We start from the raw sequence: 13,654 nt of genomic DNA on the forward strand, positions 1-13,654 counted from the left end.
ATCACTTCACAGTATCAGTCTTGATCAATTAGCTACATATAATACAAAGGTACATATTTTACCTTGTATTTCGATATCAAGCTTTCTCAGTAGAAATTATTGTATCGCTACTACTTTTTATTTTCAGTCAGAATGACTAAAATTAATATACAGTGGAACCCTGATTTCGCTTGCCCAGAATTCACATGATACTCCTATTTGAGAGAAGTTTCTGCAGTCCCGTTTATTTTTGGTACATTCGATTCCCGGTTTTAGATTTTATTTCCCGCAATTTACGTCTGAAATATTCAAAATTCAATTAAAATTAGGTATGTATTAAAATTAACGCATTCAATTCAGTGTAAGGCAATCACTGAAATAAATTCCAGATGCATGTATGCGTTTCTATTTACAAACATAACTGCAGTGCCCAAGACCGAGGTTACACAACGCGATTGTATGAGTTTTATCATTTTTTTGTTTTTGTTTACACCCGTTCAAATAGTTCAGCAAAGAATAAACATTGTTAATTTAAGAGAAAAGGAATAAACTCGAAAAGGCGAAAGAACATGTTGGTTTAAAAATTTTCAATAACCCCAATACATACACGCATGTTTCCCCTTTATTTACGTTTTTTGCCAGTCCCATGGAGAATGTAAAATCGGGGTCTCACTGTAAATATAAATGGTAACGTTAAACAATTAAGTGTTATAGCCCACTGAGCTGACTACGCTTATAAAATGATTCAAAAATTTCTTAATCCAGTCTTACTTAGCTTTTACACTGAAAATTTGTACACAAACTTCAATTTTCTACCATGTAAATGCCAGTTCAATCAATAAAAATTTTGAACTTAATTGAATTATGTCTCAAAAGTATATTCAATCTTTTCCGTATCATTATCATCGTTGTCATCGTTGTCAACATCACTGAGCGATTCCCAAGTCCCCGATAACCTTTCACTTTTGCCGTCGTCATTTCTCACTTCTTCCCACATGTTACCGACTGTTCCGTTTTTTTTATCATTGATATCGTTGCTCAATTGGTCTCTTTTCATCCTGAGTACAATGACCTCCTGTAAAAGTTGGATTCTTTCTTCCTTCAACTTATTAATATACTCCTCCGACTCTTTTCCAGTTCTACCGCAAGCCTCACAAGTTAACACTTCATCGAAAGCGTCAACGGATGCGCACATCCTGTCGTCGACATCCTGCGTGCAAGCTCCGCCGTCGCTGCTGTCATTGACACTATCAAATTGGTCTTGGCCGTCTGAAGCAAAGGTTATAATGCCGTGATTATCGATGGAATCGTCTTTTATACTGATGCTGCCTCCGGGGCTTAATGTAAGCATCTGTATCGGCACTTTGCATATGCCTCCATCGGATGTCGGGGTTTGAATGACTAAAACATCTTTTAAATTCATTTCTGAATCTGTCACCTCGTCTCTGCTTGTGTCTTCGAAGTTACTAAAGAGAGTGTTTTCGTTTCCATCAGGGTTTTGCTGGATTAGAATTCTCGCTTCGCTCTCGGATGAAAATAAGGATTTCAAATTGACCAATTTCAATTTCACTTTTCCTCCGCTGCTTTGGGTCAACAGTCTATTAGCTATGTCATTATTTTCAGAATGACGGGCGTCGTTATTTTCAATCGTTTGTTTGAGTTGAGATGTCATCAAATCGACATTCTCAATTACAATGTCGCTTTCTTGGACACTATCTTCATTCATCACAGCCACAGATCCAGGATAGAAATACTCGATAATGTTTCTGTAAAATGTAGCACATTGTTATTATATTATTATTAAAAGATAATTCTTGAAATAATGTTTATACATAATGATTTATGCAGTTTTGAATTCATATCATAATAATGACGCATATTTATTATTGATTAAAAAAATAATATGAATTAAAAGCAAATCAACACAGAAACAAGGCTTTTAAAATATCACCTAGATCTATTTATCACAAAAATAAGCTCTTTTATAAATAAAAATAAACAATTACTTTGTATCATTTGGCTCCTCTTCATAGAAAATTTCAACTTCTTGTCCAATAGGATCGCAGGCTGAATCATACAAAGGACAACTTAGATTGTCATCTATTACACCTGGGAAAGATAATATCGAAAAATGATTATTTTATTAATAATTCAATACACAATACATACGGGTGTGTTAATACTATCCACTGAGGGTACTTGATGTAATTTAAATCTATTAGAATTTAAATTCGGGTGAGTATTGAGACAACTAATGACTGAGAGACTACAAAGTGAAAATGTTTTTTACGCGCTGAAAAATCTGTTCAGGTTCAGAGGAATGAAAATTCGCACCTACATGTCAATGTGGTTTAAAAATCCATCGTGCTGTACGAATGCGAGACATGGAGTCAGGTAGAAACACGAAATGTTCACCAAGTATTCAAAAAAAAAAAAAAATTTCTTCACTCAACTCTTCACAATAGAGAACTCCAGTAGGCATTCGGTTTCTGGGCCGCCCATGCAAGCGATGGGCAGACAGCGTGTACAAGGAGTTGGAGAGAGAAGGCTCAGGATAGATTCATATGTGGGTCTATTCTATACACAAGGTGGCTACCGACGGTAGTTTATCATATTTATGTATTGAGTGTTATAATTGTTACAATAAGTTTGCCATCAAAAGTCGTGTCTATCTTGCTCTAAAAGTTAACACAGCCAAGAGAGGGGCTGTTACATAACACTTTTTGATAGTTTAGACCAGCAATACTCAACCTGTGGCCTTTTAAGCTTTTATATGCGGCCCGAAACACATTTATTATCAAGAATTTCGTATATCTTGAGATTCGTTTCGACTTTGACGCACAGATAGTGACACCCGAAGAGGATTGTCATTATGGTCCACATCAGATCTGGTATGAGAGTGTTGCTATTGCACACGATTAATTTAAAAAAACACGCATAATTTAAAAAAAAAAAAAAAATGTTTTGTAAAAAAGGAGGGGTTTCATGATTTTTTTCGTCACACCAGTAGTGATGCAGCCCGCGTTACTTTACAAATATATGTATTTGGCCCGAAGAAAAAAAAAGGTTGAGTATCATTGGTTTAGATGGTTAACTTGTTATAGTAACAATTAACCGAATACGTAAATATGACAAACTATCCTCGATAGCCGCCTTGTGTATAGAATAGACCGACTGGAGCAATGTTTCTTAACCTTTTTACATCCGCAGACTACAAAAATATCAAAAAATGTATTGTGGACCGGACCATCAACACTTCAAATGTTGGGTTTCTAGTCAACTATTTTTGAACTGCAGAAAATTTTTGCGGCCTACCCAAAAATCTTCGCGGACCACCGGTTAAGAAACTATGCACTGGAGGACAATTGTGTATTCGATCTTGGACCTAAGCGGTCTTTAGTGCCAGATAAGTAAGTAATAAATGTATTTCATCACAATTTATTTATACCAAGAAAGCAGAATCTTGGGCTCCAACATTACCTCTAAAAATGAAATGTCCCTAGAGCTCTCTGACCGACTGAGAAGTGGAAATGCAGCGTACTTCGCGCTGAGTCGTCTGTTCAGGTCCAAAATGCTGTCCATCAAAACGAAATTCCGGGTGTATAACGTGATCATCAAGCCAATCGTCATGTATGGATGTGAAACGTGGGGTTTAACAGAAAAACAAGAAAAGGCGCTCCAAGTGTTTGAAAACAGAATCCTCCGGAGAATACTTGGACCCGTCAATGAGAACCACCGGTGGCGCATCCGCACAAACGCTGAGCTCTTCGACCGATACCAACCTAGAATCACTAATATTCTGAGGTCAAGAAGGCTCAGATGGGCGGGCCACGTTGTACGATCTGAAAGATCTAGAACTCTATAGGATTTACAAAGGCACACCAGCTGGCACTCGACCTCTTGGCCGCCCTCGACGGAGATGGGCGGACAACATTCAAAGGGATGCGGAAAGGCTGGGGATAGTCAACTGGGAAGAGAGAGCGCTGGACAGAGATACCTGGAGAAACGTTGTGCAGTCGGCCATGGACCTGAACGGCCCCTAGCGCCAGTTTAATAATAATAATAATAATAAGAAAGCAGAATCAGTTAATCTATAGTCAATCTATAATTTGAGTATGCGGTACTTACCTTGCGATAGTAGATCTTGGTTTTCATGTTGCATATTATTCTGTTCATCGAGAGTGTTGCCATCATCAGCAACAGGCATTTTCCAATTATTCGTGCCAATGGTATTGTCATCTGTAGTGCTGTCCACCTGGTCCGCTTTTTCCTCATCACATAATGAATCTTCACTGTCCATTGATTCACTATTGCCTAAATATAAGCTTGACAAAACTTCTTTGTTGTATGTATCACCTTTTGAATCGAGTTCTGAAATAAAAGAGCGGATAGTGTTATTAATTTAAACCAAATGTTTACTATTAACCATCATAATAACAATTCGAAAAAAGACAATATTGTTTTCATCCCACTAGGTTGACCTGGAAATAATTTTTTTATTTAAGACACTACCACACTGCGTAGGTCCACATTATGCATCATATAATTATATGGAATATTAATTAAACCTGTTCTTTATCATATAGAAACAGACTTACACTGTAATTTATAATATGTGTCGCTAAATTTCAAAACCCGCTATAACAGTTTTTTGAAATAATTAAGATATATAATCGTTGTTGAAACTAGAAAAATGTGTAACTCCCTTTTAATTGAAAATTGACTTTGAATGCCATCTAGTGGCCGTTGTTAATATCTACCCGTTTTGCAAATGATGTAATTTCAAAAAAATTGTAACATTATTAAATTATGGATGTTTTAACTCCATAACCATATATTTGTAAAGTAGCATTTTTTGAGTTATACACAATTTTCTAGTTTCAACGACGATATATCAATGGATTCGTTATTAAAATCTCTATATGAAAATTTTATCGCCTCTTTCAAAATACGCTACGTTTGACTGTCATTTATGAAACAAAATCAATGCGTCTATCAATTCCCACTATAACACTATTGAAACATTCAAAAACCTTTTTAGTTCTAAAAGTTTATATTGATTTTCTCAACATAATGAATAAGTGTTATAGCGGGTTTTGAAATTTAGCGACACATATGTATTAAACATTGTGCAAAAAATGTAGTGATTCATAAGGCATGTGAAGTTTAAACATAAGCTGGACGTCAGAATACAACATCCAAAATAATAAGGTGGTTCCACATTGGATGGGTTTACTAGGATATATTTAAGTGAGATTCAAAAAGTTTGTTTCTTTATGGAGGGATACATATCCTATTATGTCATTTTACATTTTCATTTCATCATTGTTTAATTTAAAGAATAAGTTCAACGCCTAATTTCATAAAAAAATATGCCAGAATTTTAAATTAGTATATCATAAAAGATGCATGTAATCTACCAACCGGTGGCGAAGGGTGGAGGTAGGCTCTGGAGATCCGACGTAAATAGTTCACACTAAACTTACTCAGTCATATTTAATTGTTTTCATTGACCTAAGAATACAAATTGCAGATGGTTAGTTAGTTTTTTTAAATTTAAACCCTGCCTACAAACCATAGTAGATATTCTTCTTCTTGGTCGTACACTCACGGCTGAGGATCGTGACCACTATTAAATTTTGTCATCCCTTGAGCAATCAAGACTTTCCATCCTTCTGGATCTTCTGCTTCTCGCAGGGCAGAATGAATGGTACCAGTCAGCTCTTTCACTTGGTCGCTCCAGCACGCAGATATTAAGTTAAACAATATTCTTCTATCTATAAAATATCTAAAAGTGTGCCATTAAATCATTCATAACTTTATATATTTTATAGACAGAAGAATATTTTTAATCTATTATGGTTTGGCTTAGGCAGTGTTTAATTGAATTTTAGAAATTATCTGCAATTTGTATTGTTAGTTCAATGAAAATAAATAAGTATGACTGACAAGTGTAGTGTGCTCTATTTATGTCAAAAATCCATAGCCTACCTCCACCATTCGCATCTGACACCAACTATGTGCAATAAAGAAAAGGGAAAATAGCCACCAGCATTTATAGAACCATTCTTTTTTTTATGCTGTTCAGTTGCTCAAGATTTACGAAGAAGTTTAGTTTAGTTGAAATTATTAGAGATCATAACAGGAGAGCATTATTATCAGCTACAAATAAAAAGTGAACCAACGACTAATGAAATGAGCTTGTTTTCTAACCATGTAAGGCTTTAAGCAGAGCCTGTGCTCTAGCTGGTCGTGGAGCATCCCTGGGCCTCCGATCCGAAGCTCCGAGGTTAAGCAAATCCTTATTGGTGAGCAGTTTGCCTGTCACCATCCGAATATATTCTCTAACTCGCTTTCTTTCAACACCCAATCGAAGAAGGTCCAATACCTGGGAATCAAGAAAACCAAAAGTGTAAATACACGGTGATGAATTCCATTTGTTGCTAGGACGTCAATTGGAAACCTAAGCTAAGAAAACCTATAATCATCTGGGTTACTTGAATCCTAAGACAACAAAAGAATAATACATTCATTGAAGTCAGGCTTAGATGGTAGAAATTTATTATGTATAATAAATAATAGGAACAAAAGTATAAATCAGATTTTTTTATTCAACATCTCTAGTTAGTAAAGGTTATAATGCTCATCTTCTGTTGCATGTATTGAATCTCATTAACATATCAAATGCACATAGCCTTTGAATTCAGAATATGGACCTATTGTTTGAGCAAATGAAATAGATTAACAACAAATCACTATTGTAGTGGACATGGTACTTTACCTGTTTAATTAAATAGGCAATATTTTTGAAAAATATTTATCTTAGTTTATTACTTATTTCTTCCGACGACACCAATTTGCAATACAAAATTAGTTGTTTTTAAAGTCCCCCAAATATATTTTATTAGATAAAATATTAATCCTAGTAAGCTTAGTATCTGCTGCAAATCGTGGTAAAAACACCATTTCTTGAAAAAAAAATTTTTTAAGGACGCTATAATTAGCATAATAATTTATTTTCATAACATCCATTTCTCATAAAAACAAAAATCAGTTAATACATCCTCCACTCTATGGAGATCCATGCCCCATATGATCCTCTTAAGATCGAACATGGTGATGCATATAATTATGTAGCCATGACCTATTCTGGATCAGAACCGTTTCCTCGTGTCAAGCTTATCAGACACCATTAGCGAGGGGTGCAAGACTAGTCAATGCGTTCCCCAAAGACAGACATTCTTAGTGATGTGCTGTGTATTTTGTTTTCGAAATTTTATTTTATTGTAATGTTTATGTTGTTTCAGCTTTTTTTATTTATTTTTCTTCTCTCTTGTGAGGGATTTGCTATACGAATATGTATTTTTATTCAACTTTATTTGATTAGAACTAGCTTTTTTTCAATTTAAATTTCATGAACGTCATGAATTTTGATTTTGATTCGTTATGTCCTCAATGTTTGGTTTTTTCTAATAAAATAAATAAAACTAAGCACTGTCCCTTTTTATTTTGCGAACATCTCTACATCACAACTTCTGCCGTGTAACACTACGCAGAGTGCAATGACAATAATATTATGTTAGTTGCAATATTATGGAGGTACAGTGTTACATAGATGTTTTTAAAATGGCCACTTAGTGTCAAAGAAATGTATCGTTGCATTTGTGATTAAGTCTCTTTGTCATTTAAAGTAATATGTTATTTTATGTCTATTACAATTATGTTATTCGAAACCATTAACCACTTGACTGTTTATCCCGAGTGTGACTCGGGCACGCGTTTACTTCGCACACTGACTAGCCCGAGTCTCAGTCGGGCGTTTTTTTATCAACTTGACAGGAATGTTTATCATTAGCTACATTCGGGAAGATTGTATTTCAACTTGTCACACAGTTTATTATTTGTTTTGACTGGTATTTGAGTGATATATGAGCCATATGACATAATAAAAGCTTTATTTACTGCCCAGCAGAGCGGGCCTGATTAGTCAATGACTTCATTGTTTATTCATAGTTATTTTTGTGTTAGGTATGTCGCATGTTATTGTAATTTGAATTTAGTTACTTTTGTTATTTTTGAGCACATTTTAGAAGTAAGTTCGTAAAAAATAAGTATATATTATTTATACTTATTAGCTTCATTTTAGTTACCAACCAATACCATCTACGGCGAATAAAGAAAGGCCTACTAGACGTGCAAAGTATGCTGCTCACATATGAATGAAAACGACAAACGAATACGGAAGGAGACGAGATTGTGATGTAAGGTTGTGTATTGAATTTTTTAAAATTTACCATACCAAAAAGACTTATTAAAATTATTTCCGTAAAATTTAAAACATAAACCTACATAGGTATCTGTTGTGATAAAATGTAGAAAAACATTCAAAAAATTCGACATTTTTCATAAAATTTTAAATATCGTAAAAAAGTGTTAATTTAATGTGAAAAAAAGTAAAACAAACGTAAAAATAAAATTTTTAATAAATTCTTGAAAAAATGTTTAAAAAAATATCTGACAATTTTTAGACACTCTTTCTCACCAAAATATAACTGGGAAGTGGTTAACATTTAGACAGTGTCTTTGACCCTAAGGTGCCGGAAAAGTCTCTGTAAATTAATGTTCAGGGGGAGAATTTTTACCTCTTGCTTGACAGTAGGTGTCAGTCTCCTATCCTGGGGCAATCTGCGGTATAGCTCTTTGGATACTGGATGATTGTGAGAGTTGCACACGGAGATTACTTCTAATTGTTGACCTGATTTGTTGGCACGGACCATTATGTGAGATGGGCAATTAGTTCTCATGGTACTGAAAGAAGACAATTGGTTATAAATCAAAGACACCATGAGAATCACAGATGTATACCACTGGTGAAGACTCGGTACTTAAGTCTTAATGCTTAACTACATTGGCAAACGCGCAGATACAACCAGATCAACGATCCACGCCGACTGTCGTGACCAATGTCTTTACACTATAAGCAATTACACGCAACGATTCGATCGCGTTGGTCCTTGCTTTTGATTGGTTTAAAATAAACATAGTGTTGCTGTTATTAAAAATATAGGTTGACCGAAAACTATAAGATTGGTGGCTACACTGAACAGTTTTCTCTAGCAATTTTACGTCAAAACTCAGCTGTCAAACCTAACCTTGCAAGTGGGCGGTAGCTTCGGATATTTTCGTACGTTCTCGGCAATCTTTGTGAATCATGGCAGACAGAAATAAGATTGGTTTCAATTTGCTCATGATCGTTCACGATCCCGGAAAACTATAGACAATAGATTTTGGCAATCGTGGCAGACGATCGGGCCAGACGCAATCTGCCAATGTAATTTGAGCATTATCAAAGTTGATCCAGACATCTTCAGAAAATGGAAGCGAAATTCAAGCAGTATTTAGTTTTCAGGAAAGTGAATAATTCAAAATATACAATAATAGTCCTTTGTCATACGGAAGTGTGACTTGATAAGAAAACCGTTGTAGTGTGCATATTTTTTTCGGTTATCCATCGTTAACCTTCCTCTAACAGGCTGGTCTTCGCCATTGACAAGATATATTTTATAAATGACACAACATAAATAATATGAATCAAGGTGTAAGTACTCACATAGAATGTCTTTGGCCTTTTCCTCTGGGGAAGAATTTCTGGCCCCCATAAACGCAAGCATATTTTACAGAGTAATACTTTAATTTGGGTTCTATCGGACGAGATGTCTTCATGTATGCTCCTTGTACAGTCCTGCTGTCCCTCCGCCAATAATGCACTAGACTCTGTTTAGAATGACACACCAAACGTTTTAATAGCTCTTCATAACTACTAAAACACTCGCCCATTCGGAAAATGGAATTGTCGGTTAGATTGACGATGGTGTTTTCAATTCGCTCCTGGCTATCAGTCTCCATAGCATCATCACAAGACTGAGATAATCCTTCGTGTTTGGGTAACCTATATATGTCAAAAGTTTTCATATCCATTTCGAAGCTTTACTATGTTATCATGAAATATTATTTACACCGGGAATTCGGGTCAGAGCCCAGCATGTTTATCTGAACTGTGTTCTATTGAAAATCAGTGACACACCGATGTAAAATGTAAGTACATAACCAAAAATAACAATAATCCGTGACAGATGAAAAATATCATTAACACCAACCGTGAAGATTAGAAAACAACAAAAAATTGCCAGTTGACAAATTGAATTCCTTATTTCTTCCACATTCTTGTTTTGTTTTTTGGTTAATTTCCATTTTCCAAACTGGTAACTCAGTGTGAGTGAGAAAGCGTATGTGATGGTTGCGGTTGCCAATGTAATCTGTGCTAAATATTGTAATTGAAATCGAATTATAGTGCGACTGGACAATTAAATACTCCAATCGTGCTAATGTAAGTTCATTAAACATTTGTAATGCTATTTGTGTTATCAATCTAATGCACATTTGTGCAATAATTTGACGGCAATGTTGTAGGATTTTGAAAGCCGATCTCATTTCGGTTGAATTACCATGCCACACCCCACTGCTTTTTGTGGTTTTTGACACGAATCAAGTGATTTTATGTGCCGATAAGCAGTGATATAATGCAACAATTAAACCGGCGTATGTTTTTGATTGAAATTTGAATTAACGCTGTACCAAAATAGAACACGCATCATACTCATGACAGAAGTCGCCGCCATGAATATTAGGAGCATTACATCATCGCTCGGATCTGACATGAAGGAAGTCGCTACTTAAATGTCAGTTTGGTGCAATTGTTGCTGCCTATGTTTTTTTAATTAACTGTTTTAAAATGAGGGCCCGTCTCGCGAAATACCATTTCATTTGATGGACTAACTACTACGTGCAACTGAAAATTAATTTAATAGATGTTTATATGGTCCCTATCGGTTATCTTGCTTATCGGTAATAATATACTACGTGTATCTATGGGCGGTTATAAAACACTTAACTTTTATAATTAATTAAGACATCGGTAAACTAAGACGTATTATGCATTTAATGACGATTAACATGGACTTTTTAAGATTGTAATAATTTCCATGATATATATTTTTTAAGAGATATCTTCATTGAAACTATGAGTACAATTTAGGTGCTGAGGATTAAATAAGTGTGTAACAACATATACGTATGACAAATTGTAAAATGATATTTCATCTAAGTACAAGTTTTTGCATAGGTATATCTAAGTGTTTTGTGTGAAAATTTTTAAGCATTTTATTTGTTACGTTGCACTAATATCCAATGGATATGGTGTCATTAAAATCAAGCAATTTTCTTGGAATATCAATAATGGACCCTGAGAATAATACCTACCTAATTTACAAAATGTTGAAAACTGTTCTGTAGAATTTGCAATTGCATAATTGAGCCCATATCCGGAAAACGAGCGTTATCCTGAAAACTTCAGAGATATTGGCACTTAAACATTTTAGTTGGTTGTTGTGGAGATATCCGTTATCGAAAATAATTAATTCTGATGAATATAAGTAGTTTGAGTAATTGAGAACACGGTTTATTAAACAAAAAAACTGTATTGAATAAACCACCATGTTTATAATAAATAATATACCTATACGGTAACAAATTTAATGCTGATTTTGGTGGTAACCTCCTTTACCCTAAGTTTTTAAGAGAGTCACTTGAAGTGATGTCTTCATCAGGAAGTCCATTTCCAACATTGGGATAAATTCCAATATATTTTTTAACCAATCAGCACTTTGTTGGCTTCACAAAAGGCAAACAAGACAAAATATCTTCCATTTTTTTGCATCCCGTTGGAGTTTATTTCAAAACTTGGAAAATAAATTATTCTATTCCAACGGCTGAAAAAAATGTATTGCACAACTTCTGACAGCCCTTACCCCACATACATCAAAGTATATTTTGTTGATTATCTTTCCTTTAAAAGTTTTATAATTTTGACCCCTATTCGTTTTTGACGTAATTAGTTTCATCAATGACACGCCTTTTTTAGAACAAATAGATTCAGATTGTATACTCTGAAGACTATGAAATGAATGAGAAAATATGTATCGCAATAACAAATGGAAATGCCGCGAATCTCCGTAAGCACGAATTGTGTGTACAGTGCCGCAAACTTATCTGAAGAATTGATGGGGGAATCACAGTCGTAAGCTACCCAATCAAGACTCGCAACTGGATAGAATCTGACATTGGAATGGCGTATTCAGTATGCCGTCCATATGGGTTCTAGCAGTTCCATTTTTGGCCATTATTCAGATAAGTTGGTTGGACTGTATGTCGTGTACGGCATAGATATTATGGTATACGGATAAACAGCGTGCAACGCGTGGTCAGTTTGAACTGTCTACTGCCATCTATTGTTAGAATATCAAAGTGATATTTGGTGAGTGCATGCATAGGTGTATGCCGCGTAATTTAAACCGATTTATCAAAAAACAGCGTTATCGCGTTAACGTTCGTTTTCCGGATATGGGCTCAATTGACTTTCAAGATAATTTACATAATTTAGTTACTGGTACACTTGTATTCTTTCGACCCTCAACACTTTAATTGATTCACAATATGGAATAAATACTACATAAATAACACTTTCGTTACATACTATTTTCTTATTTAATTTGTGGAACAATGTTATAATTAAGTATCTTACTGATTTTTCGAACAATGAGCCCATCAGAAAATTAGTTCGAACATTTGGATTGGTGTTGTTTACATCATTTACTATTTGTCATGTAAAATGTATAGTTTACTTACTATCTTACCTCATGAAGGCGCTCCCCTACTTTGCTAAGTATATGTGAAATAGTAAAGATTAAATGAGAATGACTACCAAAACTATAATTATTAAATTTGCTGCAAATCATTTTGCATTGCAGATTTATTCATAGCAAACATCGCACTATGATGCCCCGCATCTGGCAAATTCACTCATTCAGTTAATTCCATAAATTAAATGTAAGATTGAGTCAATAATATATTGACCATTTCAAACACGATACACACATTCTACATATTTAAAGGACTGGCGAATACACTTAACACAAATTATTTAGAAATTAAAAAACTCGCATGCCGTTCGTATTAAGGGGATTGGAGCAGACCATTTTTTTAATTAACCCCTTCGATATCAAAATACTTACTTTATGCTCAATTGAACAATTTAATTCGAATTACTTCAATCTTCAGTGTCATAATTGATTCTATATAATAAACTGACAATAAGTGTTATCTTTTATCATTTTAAATTAATTTACAGCAGAAAATGGTATCAAATAGGTATAATTTTTTTTTTATTGATAAATGAGAATTAACTTTTAAAGAAAATTACATTTACGAGTTTTTAGTAGGTGTTTTTATAAAAAAAAACTAGAGATTTAAAAAAATTCCATGCTCCTGCAATTCCCCATTGCTCTCACTGTTCTGGGCTCCAGCTCCCATCTTCGCTCCAATGCTGACTTAAATTAAATCTGTATCATGTAAAATAGTTGTCAAATTACACATCTTCATTTAGGTACTCATCGTTTACCTCCATCCAGCAGGCACTCTCTGCCACTGGAATGCAGGATATATTAGCCTTCTCATAAGATAAATATTCACATTAATTATCTAAACCAAGCCCATGTTTTTACGTTATCTTATCAGGCCAACTTTAACTTTGTCCTCGCTATGTCTATGTGCACTTGAA

The 13,654-nt window shown here is 34.5% G+C and overlaps 2 protein-coding genes across 7 annotated transcripts in view; one reads left to right on the top strand and one right to left on the bottom strand.

Moving 5' to 3' along the window:
- Positions 1–470: 470 nt before the first annotated feature.
- On the bottom strand, positions 471–10,167 carry LOC147071776 (uncharacterized). Its single transcript, XM_085947114.1, has 6 exons — positions 9,590–10,167; positions 8,622–8,787; positions 6,193–6,367; positions 4,108–4,350; positions 1,986–2,088; positions 471–1,745 (listed from the first exon to the last, which is right to left on the bottom strand). Exons 1-6 carry the CDS (start codon positions 9,955–9,957, stop codon positions 842–844), a joined length of 1,959 nt encoding a protein of 652 aa, XP_085803240.1. The 5' UTR covers positions 9,958–10,167; the 3' UTR covers positions 471–841.
- Positions 10,168–10,248: 81 nt separating this feature from the next.
- Positions 10,249–13,654, top strand: part of alpha-Spec (alpha spectrin) — a 32,697-nt gene continuing 29,291 nt past the window's right edge. For all 6 annotated transcript variants that reach the window (XM_085947623.1, XM_085947625.1, XM_085947626.1 and 3 more), the window contains exon 1: positions 10,249–10,366. The gene's annotated coding sequence lies outside the window, so the exon portion shown is untranslated. The remainder of the gene's footprint in view (positions 10,367–13,654) is intronic.

Source organism: Rhyacophila brunnea, unplaced genomic scaffold (genome assembly GCF_057557595.1).
Source record: "Rhyacophila brunnea isolate RB1 unplaced genomic scaffold, BYU_Rbru_1.0 scaffold_2, whole genome shotgun sequence".
In the NCBI taxonomy this organism is placed as follows: domain Eukaryota; kingdom Metazoa; phylum Arthropoda; class Insecta; order Trichoptera; family Rhyacophilidae; genus Rhyacophila; species Rhyacophila brunnea.